Source organism: Astatotilapia calliptera, chromosome 22 (assembly GCF_964374335.1).
Source record: "Astatotilapia calliptera chromosome 22, fAstCal68.1, whole genome shotgun sequence".
Classification (NCBI taxonomy): domain Eukaryota; kingdom Metazoa; phylum Chordata; class Actinopteri; order Cichliformes; family Cichlidae; genus Astatotilapia; species Astatotilapia calliptera.
The window spans coordinates 11,336,014-11,359,629 of record NC_137442.1 but is presented as its reverse complement, the minus strand read 5'-3'; the positions used below and the strand labels follow the sequence as shown (position 1 = coordinate 11,359,629).

At 39.5% G+C, this 23,616-nt stretch overlaps 1 protein-coding gene across 1 annotated transcript in view; it reads right to left on the bottom strand.

Moving 5' to 3' along the window:
• angpt1 (angiopoietin 1) overlaps positions 1–23,616 on the bottom strand; it is a 59,167-nt gene that overhangs the window by 24,198 nt on the left and 11,353 nt on the right. Inside the window, exons 2-6 of the mRNA XM_080296398.1 lie at positions 12,459–12,614; positions 11,677–11,798; positions 10,226–10,458; positions 3,217–3,344; positions 1,356–1,457 (exon numbers count right to left, since the gene is read on the bottom strand). Of these exons, the coding sequence (XP_080152524.1) occupies positions 1,356–1,457; positions 3,217–3,344; positions 10,226–10,458; positions 11,677–11,798; positions 12,459–12,614 (741 nt within the window). The remainder of the gene's footprint in view (positions 1–1,355; positions 1,458–3,216; positions 3,345–10,225; positions 10,459–11,676; positions 11,799–12,458; positions 12,615–23,616) is intronic.

Genomic DNA, 23,616 nt, shown 5'->3' with positions numbered 1-23,616 from the left:
CTACATGCATGATCTTCAGATCATATTTTAATGCACACGCCACATTCCTCTGTGGTCTCACAAAGAAACTGAGTCTGAGGTTTTGCTGAAATATTAACAGATCTTCTAAATACAATAAATGTGTAAGTACAAGACTTGGGAGACCAAGAATGTGAAAATTGATAACACAATAAAACACTTGTTGATGACTTCTAAACTTTTCAAGGAGACTCTAAGCTGTTAATTAGCCACATAAATGTCAGCCAAGTCCTGCGAATGCACTCCGTGCACTCCCTCTGTGCACCTGTTCAAGGCAGGAAGGTTTCCACTGGGGTTTTTTTTCTTTTCTTTTTTATCATTTTATATCTTTCTGTTACCGTTTACGCTGCTGACCTTTCACCTTTTTATTTTACCTCAAAAGAGTGAGATTGAGGTCGCTTTGAATGAGAGATTTCTGCCTTATTCCAATATTGCTTTTGTTGATTTTTGTTCAGGCTCTTTCAATAAAAACGCCAACATGAAGATTTCTCATTGAAAAACTGCTGTGGGTTTATATCTGGTCCAGTGTGCAAATTCTCTGCTTTGTAATTCCCCAAATGGCTTTATCTTTTCCCACTTACTGATAAATTGTACAACAAGAGCAGCTGAGAGATGAGGTAAAAACTCAAGTAGAAACAGATTATACGGGGAAAGAGGAAACATTAACTGAAAGCAAGTGCAAGGTATACACAGGCAGCTACTATAGCAAACACTAGCAATTCAACAGGCAGAAAAAATAAATCCAAGTTACCATCTAAACACAGCCTAGGTAGGAAATGTTAACACCCTCAATGCAAATATGCACAGCTTTATCCTTGATGACAAACACCTGGCCCAGCTCGACTGAGACTAAACAAATGCTTTGTTTTCAGATTTAGGTAGTAATTTCCTGTTGGAGAAGAGGAAGAATAACAGCAGTGAAGCCTCGGCTAAGGAGCAGTGCAAGTCTCAGACACCCTAGACAATTTTGCTAATACAAAAACGACAGGGGAGATATTGCCGAAGAGGAATGACATCTGGCCGAAGCGTTCCAAATGGTCTTGGATCAGTGCATCCCGACTCTCATGTTTTCATCATGTTCAGTAAAGGCCAAAGTGTGCACGATATTTTTCATCATCACACAGTGGAAGCGTATTTTTTTGAAACAGGAGGTCTCGCTCATCGTACGGTTTCGTAATTTATGCTTAATGGATACAGATGAGCGCGCTCACTCAGTTTCTGGGTGTGTATTCACTTACTGTCTCGTGTTTAAAGAACAAACATTATCCTCTCGTTTTTAATGGATATGAATGAGTGCATGGATGGAGAAGTGCGTGCACGTATTTGTCTTGTCTCACCATCTTGTACTCCTTCCATGTTCTCTGGAAGTCCACGCTGCCATCTTCTCTGCGCTGGATGACTGTCCATCCGCCACCGGCTGTTTCCATTCTGCAGTAGACCTATGCAATGTTAAAAGGACAGAAAGGGAGGGTTGGAAAGTACTGTGTATGAAGGTGATAGAACACTGATAACACCCATAGGTCTTTGCATAGCCTGAAGATGTAACGTAACTACCAAACTAATGAATTCAACATTCAACATTTCAACTCTCAGCGGCATTTACAAACAGAGCAGGGTCACTTGGACAATTATTTGGTTCTAGACACTCCTTTCTCTTGCTTTCTCGATGAATCATCTTTGGGAATGCAATGTATCTAGGTCCTCTTCAAACTCAATCAGCGTCTCCTTATCCCTCAACAGCTCCCTCGAGATGTTCCTCATCAGTGGTCCTTGTTTCTGCAAAATCAAAGCGGAGGTCCAGGATGGACACATGCCAGCAGACACCTGGGTGTAATGTGGCCCTTAACCCTTAACCTCAGTGTGTGTAAGCTGATAATGCAGTACTGGCACTCTATCTGCAGTGTTACTCTTTGTTTTGAGGCGGATACCCCGGGGTTTAGCGGAGAAGGTCTCTCACCTCAGCCAGACCACACAGCTGAACACACATGAACAAAGCCTGGGTATAATTAAAGCGGTAGCCCAGACAGAACCCTTCTTTTTAAGACTAGCTCTTCATGCATGCCAAACACACACACACATGCTATGACCATCCACTTTACAACCATCGCTAAAAGTATAGAATAGTATAAAATAATGTTTTTTTTAAATTAACTTAAATTTTTTCGATCTTTTATGCATAGCAAGTAACACACACAAAATAATTTTCAGTGCTGACATGAAGAACCCAGGCTAAAGACAGGTAGGCTAGCTATATTTCCTCAGCAGCTAGTTTTCCTATATAGCTCATTCTAAAAAGACAACTGTCTCGCCCTGTGGCAGCTGGGATAAGATCCAGCCCCGCTGCGACCCTGAACTGGATAAGCGGAAGGAAATGGATTGATAGATGTAAAAAAACAGACTTTTCAAACTTGGTTTGTTTGAACAAAATTAGCAGATCTCTCAGTAATACACCATGGAAGTCGACAGGACATCTTCCAGCCAAAAAGACGTCAGACGCTTCTATGGGAGCTATCCACCCAGAGGCTTGAAGCTTAGATAGCCTACTGTTTAACAAATATCCTCCATAGTTTCCTCATCTTTCGTGGAGACTGGAATAATAAACAACAGCTCAAGTAACATTATACATTAAAATGCTGTGTGAATTTAAATTTCAAAAGGAGATTAGCCAAACAGCTATGAACAGAAATTCGCACACAAACTCCCTAAGTCATGAAATCATCGCTCTCATCAATCAGAGAACGTAGCCAAGTTGGCCAAGGGCTCGCTCAAAGGGAAAAGCTGGGTTTCTCTCTTAGATTAGTTATATTTGGTGCCATAACAGATAAATACACTTCAGTTAAATTCAATAGCGTAGATGTGAAATACATACACACACATACCTTTGTCACCATGCTCAGCAGTGTGGTGTCCTGTTTCGCACCTAACCTCCCTAGTAAACTCCTGAACTCTCAGAGCTGCCAAATGTATTTTTAGCTTTCAATATTTCCGCAGCAGCTAGCACTCATCATTGACACTCATCATTGGCTAATATCCCACGGGTTGGTTTTAGCTCATGCAGAGAAAGCGGAGTCCAATATTTATAAAAAACCAAGTCAAACCCTGTAAATTCACTATAAAAATGCTCCTCAGAGGTGACGAAAGCTGAGATATTTTCACATTACAGAGAAATGCTGGCTGCATGATATCACGGCTTCCCACCTTTTTGGTCTCCTGTGCATTAACGTGGATGGTGTAGACGCCATTCTTATGGAAACCAGCCTGGTACAGGTCGGCACAGTCCCGAAACCTCTTCTCTTCTTCCATGACCTTTGTACTGTTAGGAACAACTGCAGATACACAAGAAATTCGTCATGTTTTTGTCTGCATAACCTCAATGAGTGAAAATTCTCTGGAAAACACTAGGTTACGTCATATTTGACTGAAGTTTACAATTAAAGCCATTTGTTTAACATATGTGGTGTTCAAAAGTTGAAAAATAAAATCTCAAAACCTCCAAAACTCGACAATTCTCTTACTTGCTTAATGAGGAAAACAAAGAAATTTGGAAATGACAGGACTGCTGGATGTGAAAAATGAACGACTTCCTGCCTGGTTGTGTGACAGGTTAAGGAAGTCTTATATGAGCTGTGGAGTGAGCTTGGACAGTTGTTTCCACATGCTTCCCATTTTTACACTGAGCTCACTCCAGCTCCATAAAAATGCACAAACGTGAGTTTACTTATCTTCTAATCTCACTCCATGCAGTAAAAAAATATTAACTAATCCTTCTTGAAGTCTCAAACAATTAAAGCACATTTTTTTTATCACTTGAACGCCACAAAATGTGCAACCTCTTGTATCTTAAAAGTAGAGTTTAATAAGAATCACAAATTGGCACCAAACCCATAGCTGATACAATCTGCAATATTTCAGATCTACATATTTCACAGGGGGAAGAAAAAAGATAATAAAATTCTCACTGCGAGCGTAACCACCAGATCAACTTTTAGAGCAACCAATTCATTTGCAGCACAGAGGTGATCATTGCTGGATATTTTCACACTCTGAGAGAAGGCTTTAGACTGTGACAGACCAGCTGCATCCATTTCCATCTGCTGATAATTATGGCAGCGTTATTTTGAAACCAAGCAAGGGGGTAAGGACAAAATACTACAAGCTATAAATTTCAAGTTCCTGTTATAACAAGTGGTTTTTATTTACTTTCCAAGCCATACTATATTGGTGGAAATACCTTCCGATTCTCTCTCCTCGCTGTCCCTGCCTTTCGCCTCTCATAGAAGGGGGTTGGTCTCAGTTTTCACACCACTGTTTTTTATTGTTGAAACGGTTGAGTCAAAGAAAATGTCAGGCAAAAGTGAAATGTGTCAGTGATCCTTTGATCCGCCCCACCCCCTCTCCTGGATGCAGAACTTCTCAGCAGAAGCAGGCTGCTTAGTTGGGCGTAGTATTGGAACATTTTGACAAGGTATTGAGTGTCGGCAACAAGAATCCCCCGCTGTGACAGGTTGACGGAGTGGACCCTTGCTCTGCAGACTCTAATACAACAAAGAACGGCCCTGTCGGGTGGTAATTGACCCCAAGCTGGCAGACAGCGGGACACATTTTAGAGGCCTGAAAGATCACTGTCAGAGGGGAGCTTTCTGGTATTCAATCTGTAACAGCGTGGACAATTATTTCACAATTGCCTTTGACATCTACCCTGGTGGAAGAAGACTGTCTGCTGAGGGGACCGGACCCTCCAGCTTCATAGCGGCTCCCTTGAACAGCTTGCTGCCCAGCTTTACAAATATTTTTTATGTCCCAATATTTATTTACCAAAAAATATTTTGTGGTTCAGCTGGGACTCGTATTCACCAGGGGGTTCATGTGAAAAGACCAGCAGGGCTTGGGTGTTTGCATAAATCAGGATCCTTGCCAAATGAGCCCAAATACTTGAACTAGGAAGGTTGAATAAAGGAGCTAAATGGACTACCACAGAAATCCCTGCTCCCATGCGACTATAATCAGTCCTCAGTGCCATTGAGAGTTAAAGTGATTGCAAGCGAATTTCTTTATTTTGCGTACTTGCAGATCAAGCATGAAACACACAAAAAACGATGCCAATTCCTTCCCACAACGCATTTACCGTAATGCAGTGATGATTAATAATTGCCCTTGTGATTTATTACAACATGATTTACTTTTGTCCTATTTTTGGATCTCAGAAATCGCATAGCAAAGTATTAAAATCCTATCCCTTCCCTTTGCCAGATACTTGTCAAGTTGATGAACACGATGCTATTTATATTCAAGGTCAACTAGACCCAAGCTGGGTCTCTAATGAACGAATGCAAGTAACAGAAATCTTAACAGACTTCAAAGAGAAATTGGAAACAAGGTACTGTATAAAAATACTAGAGCATGTGTGCCCAGGACAGTGTAGAAAAATCATTTAAAATAAATCATTAAATATAAAAAAAGAACTGACAATGTAACAGGGTAAAACGGTCTACAGAATGTCAAACAGGGAATTGAGGGTAATATATAAGGAGGGTCACTGGTATCGTGAAAATGTTTTGGGTTCTCTCACTTTTATATCAACTATATCTCTTGAAAAAGTACACATAACACGTACACGTGATTTGCTTTTGGATATTCCTTCCATAGAAGGTATACTACATGCAAACCATGTTTTAGCGATACTCAACTCTTTATACTCAACATTCCTATCAACATTTACATGATTTGCCAAATTTTCGCCACCAATAGCTAAATCATTCTTTTACTTTGATGTTTTTTATGTTTGGGCTTCAAACGCCATTTGGTTGATGCTTGTAAAAGGGTTAGAGGTTATTGTGTTCTAGTTAACGAGAGAAAAAAAGTCTGACTTCTAAACTAAAACCATTCTCCCTTCTCTAACCTGAACCAAGTGTTACCGCAACCTAAATCATTGGAGGAAAACGCCACAAACCCAAGTCTCTGGTGCCAAACAAAGTTCATGGACTGGAAAGCGGCTTTGTTTTGAAATATTTACCGTACCAAATACTTTTCTTTTCGTGACACAATTCTTTATGCAAGGCCTCTAGTGGGGACATGTGCCGTCTATGTAATCTTTTTAGTTTTATTATGTAGAACAATTTAGAATGCTCGCTAATTGTAATTTGTAGCTTAAATGTATAAAATTGCAAACTTTAGCTTAATAAATATCAGAATAAAATATGCAGTTTTACCCTTATACGTACAACAACAGCGTGTTTGATCGCTACAAAGAAATTAAATATTTCGGTTGCACCCTTAGAAAATGCAGCAGAGTTATCCCTACTTTTGGATAGGTTATTCAGGTGGATGGAAATAACTGCACACACTTTACAACCAGCCAGTGAAGCATGAAAACAATCGCGTGCAGCAAATTTGGTCTGGAGCGTCTAACGAAGTGGTTTACCATGCTCTTTTTTTTAGGACATTACACAGAGAAAAGGCCATGTTTTTTAGGCATTGCATGGAACCTTAAAATAATTATATTCTGACTAAGCAGCTGTAAAAATGATGAATGTCATTCATTTAGTTGGATAATAGAACACTGTAAAACAAAATCACATTTAGCAGCCAGATTTTTTTTTTAGCACAGTGTTCCAAAGCTGAGGTCAGGTATTGTTCATAACAATGTGTGGCTCAGTGCTCTCTAATGAGGTTCGAGTAATGATTGCAACCTATATAAGAAATCCACTGCAGCATCTGGTCATTCTGAAAATATCTCCCTGGCCTCACTTTGCATAGCAACAGCTGAAACACACACTGGAAACTTCAATTTTAGGAAAAGCAAGCGATGGACAGCTGGTGGGAAAGAGTCTTTTTTTAAATTTAGGGCTTTTTGTAAGCATCTGTCAGTTTCCCCGCACTCAAAGATGATTTGAGGCCACGTTTTAAAGGAAGTGCTCAGGCTCCATTTCCAAACAAGAAGTTATTAACGCAAGCAGACGCCCCCCGATGGCATAAAATGCTAAATCTTCCCTCGAATGAAAACACTCATTTGTTTCTCAAACAAACTAAAGCCCCCCCCTGAACATAGAAAAACAAGCTCTGCTTCTTCTGTGCTTTAAATGCTGCTGAAAAGCAGGCGCGGTGCATCAGATGACCAGTGAGCTCTACCAACTCCTTCACCTTCTTCAGACAGGGCTTCCCCCAGGAGCTATTACAGTTTGACTTATCTGGGCTGGGGTGAGGAAAGGGCAGACCTCTGACCTGCATGCCCGCCCCAACCTTCAACACCCCCTTGGAAGAGGAAAGGACCAACCACAGAGCAGCAGTGGCCATGTTCCATTTCTATCCCCTCTTATTAGGGTAGCCACCAATCATGGGCTGGGGGATGGGCTGGGATACCCTGCTCACCTAACCAACTCTAAAAATGCCACACATGGCACTGAGTTATATGCTATAAAATAATGATTACCAGAGAATTTAATCAATGTTGTTAAATTACAACAACAACAGCAAAACAGAGATCTACAAGTCTCACATCAAGACACGCATCTTAATATAAGGAATGTGCAGATGATCCATATGGCCCAGGCAGCCCAAAAGGGTCCCAAAAGACCTCCGGTAATTAAATGTAATATATACAAATCCAGACTAAGCATAGAGGCAGTCCGTGACCTTTTTCTGCATGGAACATTAAAATTACAAAAGTCAGCAGCATGATAAATACAAAGCATGTGTTAATCATGTGCAGCAGCTATCCGCTCATGACTCCTTCATCCTTTCAAGCCCTTGTTGTTTCCTGTCTGATGGGAAACGTCGAGAAGCACTGTGGGGTCTCGAGGCGTCTCTGCAGGAAATCCACAAATGGAAATGAGGTTACAACCATCCCCCCTGACACGGACTTGCATGTCAAATCTCCTGTGACCAAAGGGATTTTGGGCAAATGTTAGGATCAAGTAGGTTTTAATGTTTAAATGCCTGAGAAGGGGGTAAATGAGTTCACTGCGTTTGACCGAACAAGAAAGGTTGCATTGCTGTCGGGTCAAACATTAGGCCAAAAGGGAAATCCCTAGTCTCGTATTAACAGTGAGGGACCCAGAGGAATGAAATAAGCCAATTACTTCATGGACAGAGTCGTGTCTAACATCTCGCTGAAGCCGTGTACACGGACTTTATAAAATTAAAGCGTCAAAAGCGATTGTTGTGAAAAGTGCACCACGCTGGTTTACGAGAGCCACTAAATTGCTCTAATGGGAGCACATCGGGTTACAATAAGAAGCATGTTTCTTTCTTCATGCTGCTTTCAATGGTGCTCGGCATTATAGCTAGTGCATCCCTGTGTTACTCTGCATGGGGTAAGGTTTGTAGAACTGGTTTCATCATAATATCGCATGGATTGTCAAATCAAAGCTATTGTAACAGAAAGATCTGACCAGAGGAACTAAGTAATCCAAAACAGCTTGCTGCCTCACGGGTCAAACTTAACATAGCCAATCCACAAACTTTGCTTTTCACATTGTGGTTTGGCAAAGGTCAGTAAGCATCTTCTTGCGTTGGGGTCATCGGTGATGGGGGTAGAAAACATTTAGAGCAGTGCATGTCCGACCAATGGATGATTGACAAGTCTTAAAGAAACATAAATATAAACTTTTCTTCCCCATTATAGTCCAAGCCGGTGAATTCTGGACAGTCTTGATTTTTGCTTTAGGGTGAAACAAGAGTAAGAATTTAAAGTTAAGCAAGTGTCTATTTGAGGCTGTATTTACACACAGCAGTGGGTTGCCAGTCACAGGATCTCCCTGTACAACTCCTCCATCCTAGTCACTGTACACAGTGCAATACTTACACCCTTTTGCACATTCTCTACTGTGAAAACAAATAACAAAGTTTACAGTTTAGGGTAAAATGTCAATCATATATATTTAATCTCTGTAATATTCTGCATATTTATAGTTGAGCTGTTTGTATATATGTTAGAGCTATTTCTTACATTTTGTAACTTTATAATATATTGTATTATTTGATTTAATTCAGTTTGTTACTGTCTTTATTGTCTTATAATAATAATAATAATAATAATAATAATAATAATACATTTTATTTATAGGCACCTTTAAGACCCTCAAGGTCACCTTACAATACCACAGAACAGAAGCAACAATAAAATATAATAAAACAAAGCAAAATAAAATTTAAACATAAGGTAAATAAAAAAAAACAAGCATGAAGATATAAAATCAAGTATAAAAGCGGAGCACTGTAAAAATGGACTAAGACAGATCAGGTGTATGCAATTCTGAATAGATGGGTTTTGAGATGTGATTTAAAAGTGGTGAGACTACTAAAGGCTCTGAGTGTCATGGTAGTCAGAGCTGAAGAAGAGCAAAGTGAGTATGTATGGAGAAGATCAGATGAATATGGAGGAGCGAGGTTATGAAGTGCTTTAAAAGTAAGAAGCAGGATCTTGAAATTGACATGGAGGTGAACTGGAAGCCAATGGAGCTGTTTAAGAACGTTATATGTTCAGTGGATCTAATTCTGGATACAATATGAGCAGCTGTACTTTGAACTGGAGAGATTTATGAGGTAGACCATAAAGAAGAGAATTACAGTAATCTAAACGAGATGTGACAACAGCATTGACAAGTATGGTAGTTCTGTTCGGAGTGAGTGAAGTCGAAGGCGGTTAATATTAAGGAGAATAGGAAGACCGAGTGATATTATTTATATGTGCTGTGAAGGAAAAAGTGCTATCGAGGATGACACCAAGACTCTTGACCTGAGGGGAGGGTGTGACAACAGAATTATCAATGGATAATGAAACACTTCTTGTTGGGACTTTAGTCAGTTTTGATTTGGTGCCTGTTAAAATGAATTCTGTTTTATTGCTATTAGGTTTAAGAAGTTGGAGCAACTGTAACCACATAATTTGCTTAGGGATGAATAAAAAGTATTTCTCAAAGGTTTTTGCTCTCAGAATTCTTGACTTGTCTTCATCTACTTCTTTGGCACCACAGACCTCTCCTGTGTTGTCTGTTGTATCTTATATATATAGCACCATGGTTATGGAGGAACGCTGTCTCGCTTCATTGTGTACGGTACCATTGCACATGCTTGAAATGACAATAAACCCGCTTGACTTCACTAGACATCAAAGGATATGCTTTTCCAAGATGGCTACAGTGTAAAACAATATTTATGCTTTGAAACATTCCAAACTTTTACACATTTATGACTCCAGTTTGCTTACCTCCATCTTTAGAGCAGAGGTTGAGCAGGTTGTGGACAGTGTCCATCATCTCCTGCTGCTGTCTCTGCAGTGCCGTGCTGTTTCCTGTGGTCCGGCTCAGCTGGGCTTCCAGCTCTCTGATAACGCCGCTCTGCCTTCCCACGAGGTTTTGGAGACTTCCCTTTTCCTGCTTCAGTGTCTCTAACTCCTCACGGTGTCTCATCTCCATCTCTAACATCTTCTCCTCTAGGAAGCTGAGGGGAAAAGCAAAACGAAAGAGTTTATTATGGAACATGGTGAAGTTGTTAATTATTATTTCCTTCCAGGTCATCCAACGTCTCTGGAATTGCATTTGTTTTCACAGGATTTAAACTGATCCACAGTTGTTTGGCAGTTTATGCTTTAATCCTGCCTCTGATTTACTAGTTATGCAATACATATCAGTTTCATTTATTTGCAATTATGAGCAGGGATCAGGTGATTAAAACATATTTATTTAAATTTCTTCATATTTGACTTTTGGTTCCCACTGCGCCGCCTATGACAGACACCCAAAGTAATTATAATCAACATGTGGCAATACTCCCCTCACTATCTCCCATGAGGTGATTAGAGAACTCCAATTCAGGAACTTTCCCTGACTAAAATACAAACAATGATGTCTGTAGGGTTAGTTGCCATGTTTTCCTCACACAGTATAAACATGTGCTTCATTGTTCACTTTGCAGGCCCATTTGAGGTAAGTGAATACGCTATTACGGAATCTGAGCTTTACAATCTAATACCTCAAAGATGATAGAAGTTGACATCAAATTCATAATCATATCCTCCCTGCAGTTATAAGATCGGTAAAGGAAATACATATGAGATTGAATAATGTCATAATTGCTTAAGCTTAGGAAAATTGCTCTCGGAAATCTATGTCCATAAGCTTCAAGCATAACTGAAGTCTGATTCACCAGAAACTATGCTTTCAAATGGCGATCTTTTTTTTTTTTTAAGTGATTGTCTCAGTCTCTGCAGATATCGCAGTGAGACCTATGGACTGAAAAACTACATCATGTAACACAATCCCGCAGGACTAATCACTGTAAAGAACATGGTTTAGAGTTATGAAAACATATCCCACAGCAATATTTTAATTGCTTGATTTTGCAACAAATACAAAGTGGTCCAAAACGGAAAGCGAGGCTTCGTGGGGTTTAGTTGGATCTACTGAGCACGAAGAGAGTATGAGCTTCTTATCATTGCTGCTGTTTACATAACTAAATATTATTTTGGAAAATCTGCTAACAATGTCAGAGAGCGCTGGTAGTAAGCTTTTGATTTTGTTTATGCAATCATGCAGCAAACAGCAGCAGCGAGTGAAAAATGTTTAGTAAATTTGCTGGCCTTTCGCCCATCGATACATCATCTTTATTACCTCCGGTTTATCTTCGGTTGCCAGTCTGTATTGTGTATTGTGTGTTTACCTGTTCTTGTCATGCAGCTTGCTGATCTCATTGGTCTGGACCATTAATTGCTTCTCCAACTTGTTGGTTGAAAGAGAATTTTCCAGCAGCTGGATCTCAAGCCTTGATGTTTGATTCAGAACCTGCCACGGCAAAAAAATACGGAATACAAAAAATCAATATTATACTTTGTTAGTCCCAGTAATCATAAATCAGCAACAATGTAACAAAATGTAAGATAAACCAAAAGCACTTGAGAAAAAAAACAAAGCACTGTACATTCAAGCCACACATAAATCCCCAGCTTTGTTTTCATTTTGTCAAGCCTACACCTAGAACATTGGAATATGTAGAACATATTTATCTCTACTATGTTTATACTTAAAAAAAAATTGTGAGCAGTTATCGTTTTAGTGCTTTTGTAACCAATGACGTACACAATCTATTGCAATTTGCAGATTATTGCCCATAAAACAATAAAAATGAGCACAGCTTGGGTGAAAACCCATTAGGTGATTCAGTACGTTGAATAAATGAGCTAAAAATGACCCGTGCACTTACTTTTCATCACCTTTTACTCAAAGGTCAACTTTACTCAATTTTCAGTACTCAAAGTACTGAAAGTAATCGATAGGCATTCATACACCATCGTTATTGTCTTTGGCCAGTTTGCTTTTTCTTTTTAAGAAAAAATGTGTAAAATAGTTAGTGAAGCACAGGATATACCTACACAGTGTTATTATAACAATTCACTCAAATATGTAGGCATCTGAAAACATTCGAAAGCATTTTTTAAGCGTTACCTGAGTCTCAACATCAGTGAGTTTGCGTGTTTGTTCAGCAGTCTGAGAGAGGAGGTTGGTTCCCATTTCCAACATGGCTGCAGTGTGGTTGTGGACAGCACTCTGCTGCAGCTGAGCCATCTCTGTTTTCATACTCTCTTTGATGTAGTTCTCAATCTACAGAAAAAAAACAAGGAGAAAGAAGCAACAGATTTACACCCAAAAAAGAAGACAGTGGCATACTGACACTGGTGATTACTGACGGACATCCAGAATATACCATCCACTGTGTATGTGAAGATACTGGCCCATTAATATATAAATGAAAAAAAAAAAAATAATCCCAACATCTTCACCATTCAGGTTTCTTAAGTTTATCTAGAAAAATACACACATACTTTTTATTTGTCACGATCTGCAGACAGGCCGTGCGGTGGTGTGTGTGATGGACCCAGGTGCATACACAAGTGAGTAGACGGGGGTGGACTTAACAGAAAGCGAGCCTTTATTATGGCTGAAGACAAAGTGCACAAACAAAGCAGGGATGGCGTGACTAGACTATAACTAAACTGGGAAAACTAATACTGCGACAAACTAAGAAAACTCAGACTATGATGATCACTGCAAGGACTGACCGTGAAAACATGGAGGTGAGAACACAGACGACGCGACACAGACTACATGAAACACAGAGACTAAATACACAAGAGGGATGATCAGGGGAAGTGGCCACACATGGGAACACAGCTGACACAGATAAACATAACAAGACATGGCAGGAGTAAACAACACTGACGGGAGACTGTCAAAGTAAAACAGGAAGTACACAGAGGTGCAAACAGGAGGAGAGAGAGAGCACGGGCATAGTGGGCTGGGGAAACATGGAATGAAACACGAGGGGAGATGAGGGCTCACAGATACATAGAGGGGCACACAGGGGATAAGAGTCACAAGGGGAAGTCAAATAAGGAACAACATAACAGGACAACTCAGGAAACATGACCTAAATAAGGAACGAAATACAAAAACACAAGGAACTGAGAATACTGGGCCCGCATGGCCCAGGACCATGACATTATTTCATATTACTTGAAAGGAACTCGATTGAAGAATGACCTTAGTTCATACAGGTGCACAAACATGCTGGTGGTTAGCTGATGCCTGAACAGATGAATAGATATTAGCCGAAGCTTGTCTGGATAGAAGTTTTTCCTCCTTATCTCCAAACTAGTCTGTGCTCCATAGCCAAACAAATGACAATACGGCGGTAAAGGTTTAGGTTCTCCTATAGATTAATTACATAGATCACCTGGATTAAGAATAAACTCTGAATTCTGTTATAATTAGGAAATTTCATGTTTTTCTTTTGGTTTTTTAAACAGTGAAGAATATAAAGGTATGGATACAGGGTATAGGAATAATAGCAGGTAGCCAGAAATCCACCAAGAAACTTGTGTCCAACTGCGGCCACGCACAACTGGCTAAAATCTACGCACTTGGCTAAAAATCTGTCAGATACAAACAAGGAGAAATTATGCTACATGCTACAATGCATATACTTCACATACAGTTTATATTGGTGGGCATAACATTTTCAGAAGTGACAGAAATATCTTTTTTATCTGTTTGTATAATTCAATAGAAAACATTTATCCTGCAACTATTTCCAGTAAATGATTTGTATGCAGATAAAAAAAAAGACTTTTTTGCTTTCATAGCAAATAAATGAACTGCAATATTTTAATCAATCCAAGACTGATGGATAATAAAAGAGAACCGAGGCGGATCCCTGTTGCTCTTCAGCAGACATTGCCAGTTCTCAGCTATTGGTGTGGCTCTGCCAAGTTGAATTAAGCGTACAATGCAATATCCTCTGTTGGCGACAATATAGAAGTAAAATTAAACATTTTTGCAGGCTGGATTTCAGACATAATATGGCTTCATCTAGCTGTGAACTACACAAGACTGATATAAGTGTCACTTTTCATATAACCTCCAATGGTCTGGCGTCAAGACATAGAAAGAAAACAAGGAGTCTGGAATTTGCAAAGTTCTAATAATGATGGATTATTCTGGCTGATAATGAACCACAGACTATGACTGAGAAAAGGTGATCGGTAAATCTGGAACTCTATGGTTCGTGTGATGATTTCATACAATCATAGACCCCGAGTCTCAGGGCAGTGAGAGGTTTGGCACAGCTTAAGTCATCTCGGAAAAACAAAACGGTATTGAAGAGACAAATGACAGAAACCTAAGAACAGCTATCACTTCACGGTTTGTCTCAGTGTGGCTGAATCATGGCTGGACCTTGCGAGGGTCATAAGTGGAAAGTACCAAGGAGAAAAGAGATTATACAAACACGCCCATTCATGTAAAATCAGCACTTTGGAAGCTGTAAAGTAGGTCTATGTGGGTGTTGGGTTATTTAGATGGTTTCTAACCTCGACTCCAGTTAAATGCAGTGTTTTTTCTTTTACTGACTACCAGCAGAAACTATTGTCGGCAGTAAAAGCAAATAGTTCTTTCCACTGCCGAGCTGAATTTGTGTCACTCAGCAGCAAGATTGGGATAGTGAAAAATGGGTGTATAACGAAAATGCAAAGGTTTTATTCTGCTAAGATAGAAAAAAAACAGGGAATTAAAAAAAATGAATATTCAGCACAAATAATTTGGTTTAAGCCTTCACTCAGTGCTTATTGCTGTTTTAAATGTTCATTCAGTAGTAATGAGTAGTCACAGAGGCCTAGAAAGTGATTCCATGCAACTACCGTTTACTAGGGAAAAATATGTATTCCCTGATGAGTTGGTAAGTAGTTGCTCAAAGTTGCTGGCCTTCACTGGATGAAATCAATCACGAAGAAGGTGCTTAGCATTTACTCTCCAAATGACAGTGAAATTTGAAAAAGTGTAAGTAAAACTGGTGACCGTTTGCCTTCAAAGTCAAAGCTGTGCCTTACCACTGTAACCAACACATTCCAAAAGGTCCAACTTTTACTTTGAAGGTAACGGTCACTTTTTTCAGTTTGTTTGCACTTCTCTCACTACTGCTTGATGAGTACTTTGTGAGTATTTGCAGACAAGTTGGCGTCTTCCAAGCAAACTACTGGCGAACATGGAAACCAGCCAGCAACCCAGCAAGCCAGGACGTTTTTTTGGTGCAGCATCCTATACCTTTTTATCAACTTCCTCCATCAACCACTCAGCATCTTCCTGCACTTCTACCTAGTAGCTGGTGATTGGCAGAGGGGTCACTGATTGGTCTCTCAGCCTGTGTGAATGAGGCTTAGCAACTGGTTTCAAAGGAACTGCCACCAACCATTTAGCTGATACTCATTTTACCCTCACAACCAGTGGTTGCAAGATGGTCATCAACTGGTCTCTGTGCCTTTATGAGTGGGGCCTAAGATCTGATATACAGAGCGATCTAAAGAAACCATATTAACATTAAAGTGATTATATTAGCAGGGGCTTTTAAAGTTTTATATACTTTCAAGTGAAAAATATTACTTAGAGCTATGTACCCCTTATAACAGTAACATAGGCAGACTATAGACAAACTTGTTAGCCACATTAAGGTACAGGTCATCTCAGGTCAAAAAGGTTAGTAGAACATATTTGTCTCTCACCAAAACTAATTAGTCCACTTTCATAACTATGACCTTAAGTAACTTCTAATTTCTAATAGTTTAATACTATTAGAGCCTTCTTAATTTCTTCTAGAAATGGCTAAATCTATCATCTCTTTTCAGATAATCATTGTTTGCTAAGTGAGAGTCTCATAAACACAAGTTTATGTTTCCCTAAGTGCTACTTTACAGAAGTATTAAGGTTTTATGGTGGTGTGTTTGGCACAAGCTGACTTCATGTGGCCTGCCTGTGACTTTACTAATTATGCTCCGCTCCATGACATTCATCCTTCAGTACCTTAAGTGCACTCTGTACCCTTTGCATGCACAGACTGGTCAGAGTAAACAGTTTATGAGGCACAACTGGATGTTAATCACCAAACAGGCTGTTTTGAGCCCTTTAGAATGTAAATGACAGGATAGAGACTTTAAAAGCAACTGTTGCTGATAGAAACGTTCTGAGCAAGCACATTTTCATACCAAGCATAACACGCAAAAAGGTTGGAATGGCATCATGTCAGACATCCAACATACGGATCCTGCAAATAATTATGGCAGATCTACTGAAATACCAATGCTTGAGAGCCAGGCACAGGATAATCCCTTTAAATGATACTCTCTGTTATGATTACTATTTAAAATAACTTCTGATCTTCTTCTAAACAATTGCAGTAGCAGTGCAAAGAGACACTGTGAAAGTAAGAAACTGCAGGCCTGGACTTTTTAAAATACTTTCCAGTGGAGCTTTGTCACATCTCTACTTATCTCCAGCTCTTTGTGCATGCAGGGAGGTGATGGTAATGGTGTTACTGGGGCAGCCTGGCTTCTGGGATACATCCCTTTCACTCATGCCTGGATGCATTGCAGGCCACTTTAACAGAGAGGATGGGAGTTATTACTTACCATGATCTACCCCCCGCATCAGCCCTTCCCAATGTATCACAGGCCTATTTGCTGGCTTAGACCCAAAGCCAGCAAATAGGCTCCACTTATGCATTCTTATCGTTCACTGACAGCGGAAGGTGAATTTGACACCACTCTTTAAAATCCGGGTCTATAATTCACTCTAGTAGGGCTTTAGAAGGTGCTACCCTGACTTACTGCAGGCCACTTTCTGCAGCTGTATAAAATAGGAGAAACTTCTGCCGTATCTTAAAAACTGTCTAACTCGGTCACTCGATTGTTTGTTTTAAAAGCCACCTTTAAATGGTTTTAGGACCGCTGTCTTAAAGTCTGTCAAGATTAGATGAGTAACAACTCAGACTGAACTTGTAGCAGATCTCTGTGACCTTTGCTCCAGTGGCCAGCATCCAGAGATTTACTCAATTGCTGCCACATTTTTTGTCCTCTAACAGGATGTCATGTGAGAAAGACTGACATAAAATAAATAAGAAACAAACATAGGCCCGGCATGTCAAAGTAGACAGTTTCATCAGGCAGTTTTAAAAGAGCTGTTTGCTACACCACACCTGTAAATTACTGAATAATATCCAGGCTTATATGCAGTGTTCTGTGACATAATTTTCTGCTGCAGCAAACTTTATTTTAACAAAGTTATCCTTTCCGTGGACTGTTGTAAACTTGCATGAAGAATCTACAACTACAACAAAAAACTACAACTGGAAACTCAACAACACTGTAGTTTGATCCTATTTAGTTCACCTTGTAGATAAGCGCTCTAACAATATAATGAAAGTTAACAACTTCCAGAGTGCTCACTCATCTACTTCCTGACAGACATATCAGCTAGCTGCAACCACACAAACCCATCCATTGCATAAGATGAGTTGTCATGTTTACTGAACAAATGCTTGGGGTATATGGTAAATCTTATTAACTTTTTGAATCAAAGTTTTTTGCTTGCAGAGAGCTGGAAGTTTCTACGTGTTTCTTGTGTGGTTCGTACTTGCGTTGGTGTTGCGAGTCACTAACTGAGTCATTAACTGTGTCACTCCCTCTGCTCTGGCTCACACAGACTATTTAGGTCTTGCAGTCACGTACCCGCTAACTATGTGATGTCAACTTGTCTGCCATTTTGAACGTGTTGCAACATTGGATCAAGTGAATAAGGCTTCAGTCAGACAGGATGAGAGAACGGCCCAATATCATATTGCAGCAACCAGTCAATTCAATGGGTATTCTGACCAGTTGGTGATTGCTGGAGGTTGATGCAGTCATTCTGATATTCATTCCAGAAGCAACAGTCACACAGCCCTATAGATTGGTCAGTGACCCCGGTAGGAATTTTGGGTCTTGAGAGAAAATACTTCCCGTTAATATCCCAATGAAACCTCCTTGATATAGTCACTAGCAGGTTGCTACAGACACCGGTATTTCAAACTAAATATGCTGACTACGAATACTTGCTGACCACTAGTTGAACATTTGTGAAACTGTGCAAGAAATGGAGACCATTTGCCTTGAAAGTAAACACCGCGTCATTTGAATCATGCAAATTGCAGTGCTGACGCACAACTTTCACTTTACAGGCAAGCATTCACCACTTCGGGTTTGTGTTGCAATTTTTCATGTTTCACTTTTTCTCAGTGTACCGTTAGTTAGCACAGTTAGAGTGTTGGCAGACAAGGTATCATCTTACATGCAAACTGGCAACTAAGCAATCTGTTAACAATCTGTTAACAACCAAAATAACCAAAAGGAGATTTTTTTGCACCACATCCTCTTTGTGACTGATTTCGCTCAATGACAGCCAGCAACCACCAGAAACCTCTCGATAATCCATCTGGGAATATGCATTTTTCCTTCAAGACTGGTGATTCTATCATGTTCAATATGGTAGACAGCTCTTGAGCACTGTGTGTGAACCTCTATAGTTGATGAATAAAGCACCTTTCAAGGCATATGTCTTACACAAAAAGCAGAAGACTGAGAACATTGATATTAACAGCAGAACCTCTAGAGGATTGCTGCATTGGTTGGCACCTTGAGTGCATTCACTCAAGTACCTAAATGAAGCACAAGTAAGGCTGGGGAAACTTGCATTGAGTCGAGACTGAAGAAATCACTTGGATTAGGGATGAAATGCTTCTTCGACTGAAAATGCTCCATCCAGACTACAAAATCAACTTTCTGGAATTCCCTCACCTGAAATATTGAGCATCGATCAAGGCATTATATTTTCTACTCCACAGAGTATAAAGTAGAAAGCTTAAAAAGAGAGGCAGGGGGACTTCCCATTTCAAAAACTGTGGAAGTGCCCTTGGTGCAGAAGGATTTTATAGGTCAGTATAGACTTCCTGCAAGGAGGTAGTTCCCACAGAATGTATTATTTGTGAAAGTCATGCCACTACATTGGAGAAGGTCTGTAAGCAATACAAGAAAGCAAGTAAACATGCTGATGGTGGATAATTTAGAATAGGAATAGGAGTGCGCAATGAATTGGGTTGTCCAAACCCTCTCTCAGCTCTCTTGATCTGTGTGAATTTGGCCATCTGAAAAACAACCAAGTGCCTGCCAGCACCTGCTTGATCCAACACTGCCTTTTCTTCCCCCTTTATATCTTTCTTGCTTGTTTTCTTCCCGTTTGTCAACCTGTCAAGACAGTATTGATGCTAATCTTGTTGTGGTTTTGTATTTCCAAGGACATAATGAAACATGTGTACACAACTTTAAGTAAACCAAGCTCTTTATAAATGATTAGGTCAATTATAGTGCGTAGTTTGAAGTACCCAAAATTGCTTGGCAGGTTCAGACGCACACCATTTTTCAACCTTCAAAGGTTTACTGTCATGATGGTTTGTCAACAGGGCAGCCAATAAAAGAAAGTGAGATTTTCTGGCTGGTATATTCAAGGCTGGGTGATATTTCTTAGGAAAAACAAATCAGAACTTCTAACCAGAGTGCAAAAGTTTTAAGCCAAATTGAAGTTCATATTTTCCACATTTTGTCAGATATTCTTAAACTATACGACTTTGCATATCATTACTCAGTGTTAACCATTCAAATAAATCACAAACACAGAAGGGGGAATATACATAATACCTTTTGATGTGGGGATTTTTTTTCCCAAACAACTGATGAGATCTCTGTGTAGATAATTTAAATGCTTCAATTGAAACGAGGCTTGATTTTCAACAAGGTCTGGGTAAAATTCTGATGCTCTTAATCACGATTTCGAAACACAAACCCGAGTCAAATTTAGATTTAATACTTCTTTTGATTATGTTAAATCTGCAAAAAACATTAAAACCCAAGAAAGAAGAAAACCCGCTTGTGTTGCTCTTGTTGCTTTTAGTCTGTTTTTTTTTTTGTTAGTTTCTTTGAGACATAAATTTTGTGTAATCTGTGTTATGCTTTCTCTTACGTGAATGGTCAAACTTGGAAGGACCTTTTAAATCAAAGTCTGACAGTGTTATGTCTATAACACATACATTCAGTGATAAACTACTAGAATATACGACAAAGAAAGTCTTTTATTTGTCAGAATGACAGATTGAGATATAAAAATTGCAATGTTGGCATTGTGTTATGAAAAGCACAGATGGACAAACACGGTCTTTTGACATAAAATAGAGAGACGGACATTTTAAAGCCTTGAACTTGAGTTTTGTAGCACTTGTGTGAGAACATCCAAGAGCAATGTTTGGTTTTCATTTACTGATTTTGATACGATTATACAGACACTGCTTGTTTTCATGAGGAAAATTTATTCTGGAAATGAATTTTCAGAGTTGCTCTGCTCGGTGCTTCTTTAGGACTAAATTCCAGTGAAACTACACATAACTCAAATCACTGCAAAGTGTTAGACAAGAAACATAAAAATATCATAATATCTACAGGCTACAACTCCTATAAAACCGAGAGAACAAGCCCATCTCATAAAATCTACGGTAGGAACAAGCTTTTATTATTGTTATTATTATAAATTTAAAATTGTATCTTTAGGTCCTTACTTTAGGTTACTGGCAGTCTGTCGCAAAAACACACTTTATTCTCATTTCTTTAGCTGAATCTATGAACAATGCCAAGATAGCACTGCTTGACAGCAATATAATAGTATTTTTGCACCAACAAGGCAATTCCCAAAAAGCTATTAGCCAAAAACTTGGCGTATCTGAGCATGGTGTGTAGTGTGTCCTTAAAAAAGTTGAGGACACTTGACAAGTTCAGATCAGTTGATCCATTTATTGTTCGAAGCCTAATCAGAAATGGCATCAGGGGAAGGGTGGCTATCAAGAAGCCATTCTTAAGGAAGAAAATGCTGAGGTATGCCAAATTAAGTAAAAACTGAAATTACACAAAAACCAGTCCCCACTGAAAATCAATGGCAAGCAGTCTTGCAAAGATCAGGAGAGAGGTACAACAGTGAGTATCTACAGCCTTCTGTAGAATGGGTCTGAAATGGTTTAGAGCTGCATTTCAGCCAGTGGTGTGAGGATATTGTCAAAGAGAATGGAATTATGCACACAGACAAGTATCAGCAGATTTTGATTCATGATGCAATACCATCTGGAAAGCATCTGATGCTAATTCAGTAAAAGCATCCCAGAGTAGAGAAAAAAGACAAGAAGAAAGACAAAAGAACACCATCAGTCATGTACTGACTTTCTCAGAGCCCAAACCTCACCATGATTGAAGCAGTATGGGATCACCTTGATAGACAACTGGGGAGCTACTCCTGCAGAGTACTTAAAGAAATTACATGCGTGAGACAGTTCTAACATGGGAATTCTTTTATGCCAAAGAGCCTTTATTTACTGCATGATGGACATGATTCAATAAATCACTGTACCTAAAGAAATGAGGGGTGGTTCAAGACAGCATTTAATGTATGATTCCTAAGTCAAGCAGATGTAACAGTCGCTATTAGAGACAAAGCATGGTTTCTTTCAATGACAAATGTAAACAAATACAGTGAAGGAAAGTGTGCATATGAATGTATATTTTCATAAATACTCCAGTTACATTGGTGCTATCTAATGTCAAAATGGTCCAAAAATTACTCCAATTAATTTTGCTTATCTAGCCTTATGGGAGAGGAAGTTCTTGCAGTCATTCAAGACATGGGAATGCATAACGAAAAACAAATAAGCAAACAAAGCTGGACCTGCTACCATTCATCCAGATGTCTTAAACTGGGAGCACCAGCAGAGGGACAGTCCTGAGATATTGTGGCTCACTTAGTCATCCAACATGAGAAGCTTTCCTCAGGGACACATCTGGACAGGAATGCACCCTTTTTTAAAAGTCTTTTTTTGTGTGTCTATGCTGCTGGCCATGTCAGTCTGCCCCTTTACTTAAGCACACAGGGATCGCAAACCCACCATCCCATGGAGGAGTCTATTACGTCCAAATATTTGAGATAGCATTCCAGTATACCCTCAAAACATCCCAGCAGGAGATTCCTCTGCCAGACAGTTGTAGAAATATATGAAAGGGGGCATGTTTTGTTTTAATTTCAGCCATGACAGAAACCTTACTACATACAGCGTTGTATGTTAAACCTCCTAGTCAGGCAAAACCTCAGGGAAAAATGGTTCCAGTAGTTTGTGTGCCAGCCCCACTACCTACCAAGCTGGGCGTCTTTTTAAATCAAAACGAATGAGCCTTTAATGACAAGGGTTGTTTCCTTCAATGTCACGTTCGTGTTTATCTTTCATCCTAACATCCCATTAAGCATAGACTCCGGAGTTTATAAACTGTTCCTATAGTTAATCACCACAGTGTGAGCTGAGCACGGCCTCCTTCACTTTCTCTTTCTGCCTCCCTCCATCCCATATCTGCACATCTACACGTGCTTGCATTTCCGAGTCTTTCTTACAATCTTTGCTTCGCTTTGATTTTAATACCGAAGACACAGAGACACTATCGCACCAGGTCCAGATTATGTTACTGTTCAGTCATTTTGCACGCTTCCACTGTTGCTAACACGCACTGTCAGTGGCTGCACGAGGCACTTCTAAGTAAGTGAGGCCGAAGTAGACCAGCTAACATGCACACATGAAACAGCTTTGACCCGAAGTTTACCACATATGTTTAAAAGGACGTGGACGCTGCTCTTATCGACGATGTGCAGCTAATGAGCAGTTTGATCTTTGGCTTCGGTTGACATGTTGCATGTTTGTGCATCTTGATCATTAGCTGCTCACGTGTTTGATGTTTTTCATAGAAAAACTGCAGTACGAGTACATTTGTACACACATTGAAAGGTTCTTGACATAGTATGTCATTGGAATTACATCACATCTTTTTCTGTTGTGCAAGGTTGCTAAAGAAAACAGAAGTAGAGAAAAGGATCATTTAGAGAATTGCACACTGTGTGCATTACCTGTCTAATTCCTGGGTTTCTGTGTTCAGTTTCTGTTTGTTTTTGAATTTCATAGGCAGCGGCACTCAAGACATGTCTATAAACAAAAGCAAAAGCAAAGGATGGATCAAATGATTTCAACCAGTGCAACCAAACATAAATGGTCATGCTCAAACAACAAAACATCTTATCCATTTTTTGTGATTAGTTTGAGGGCTTAAAGGTTCCAGGTACTAAATGGACTGTAAAGCAATAACACTGTGGAAAAAAAAAAAGAGAAGAG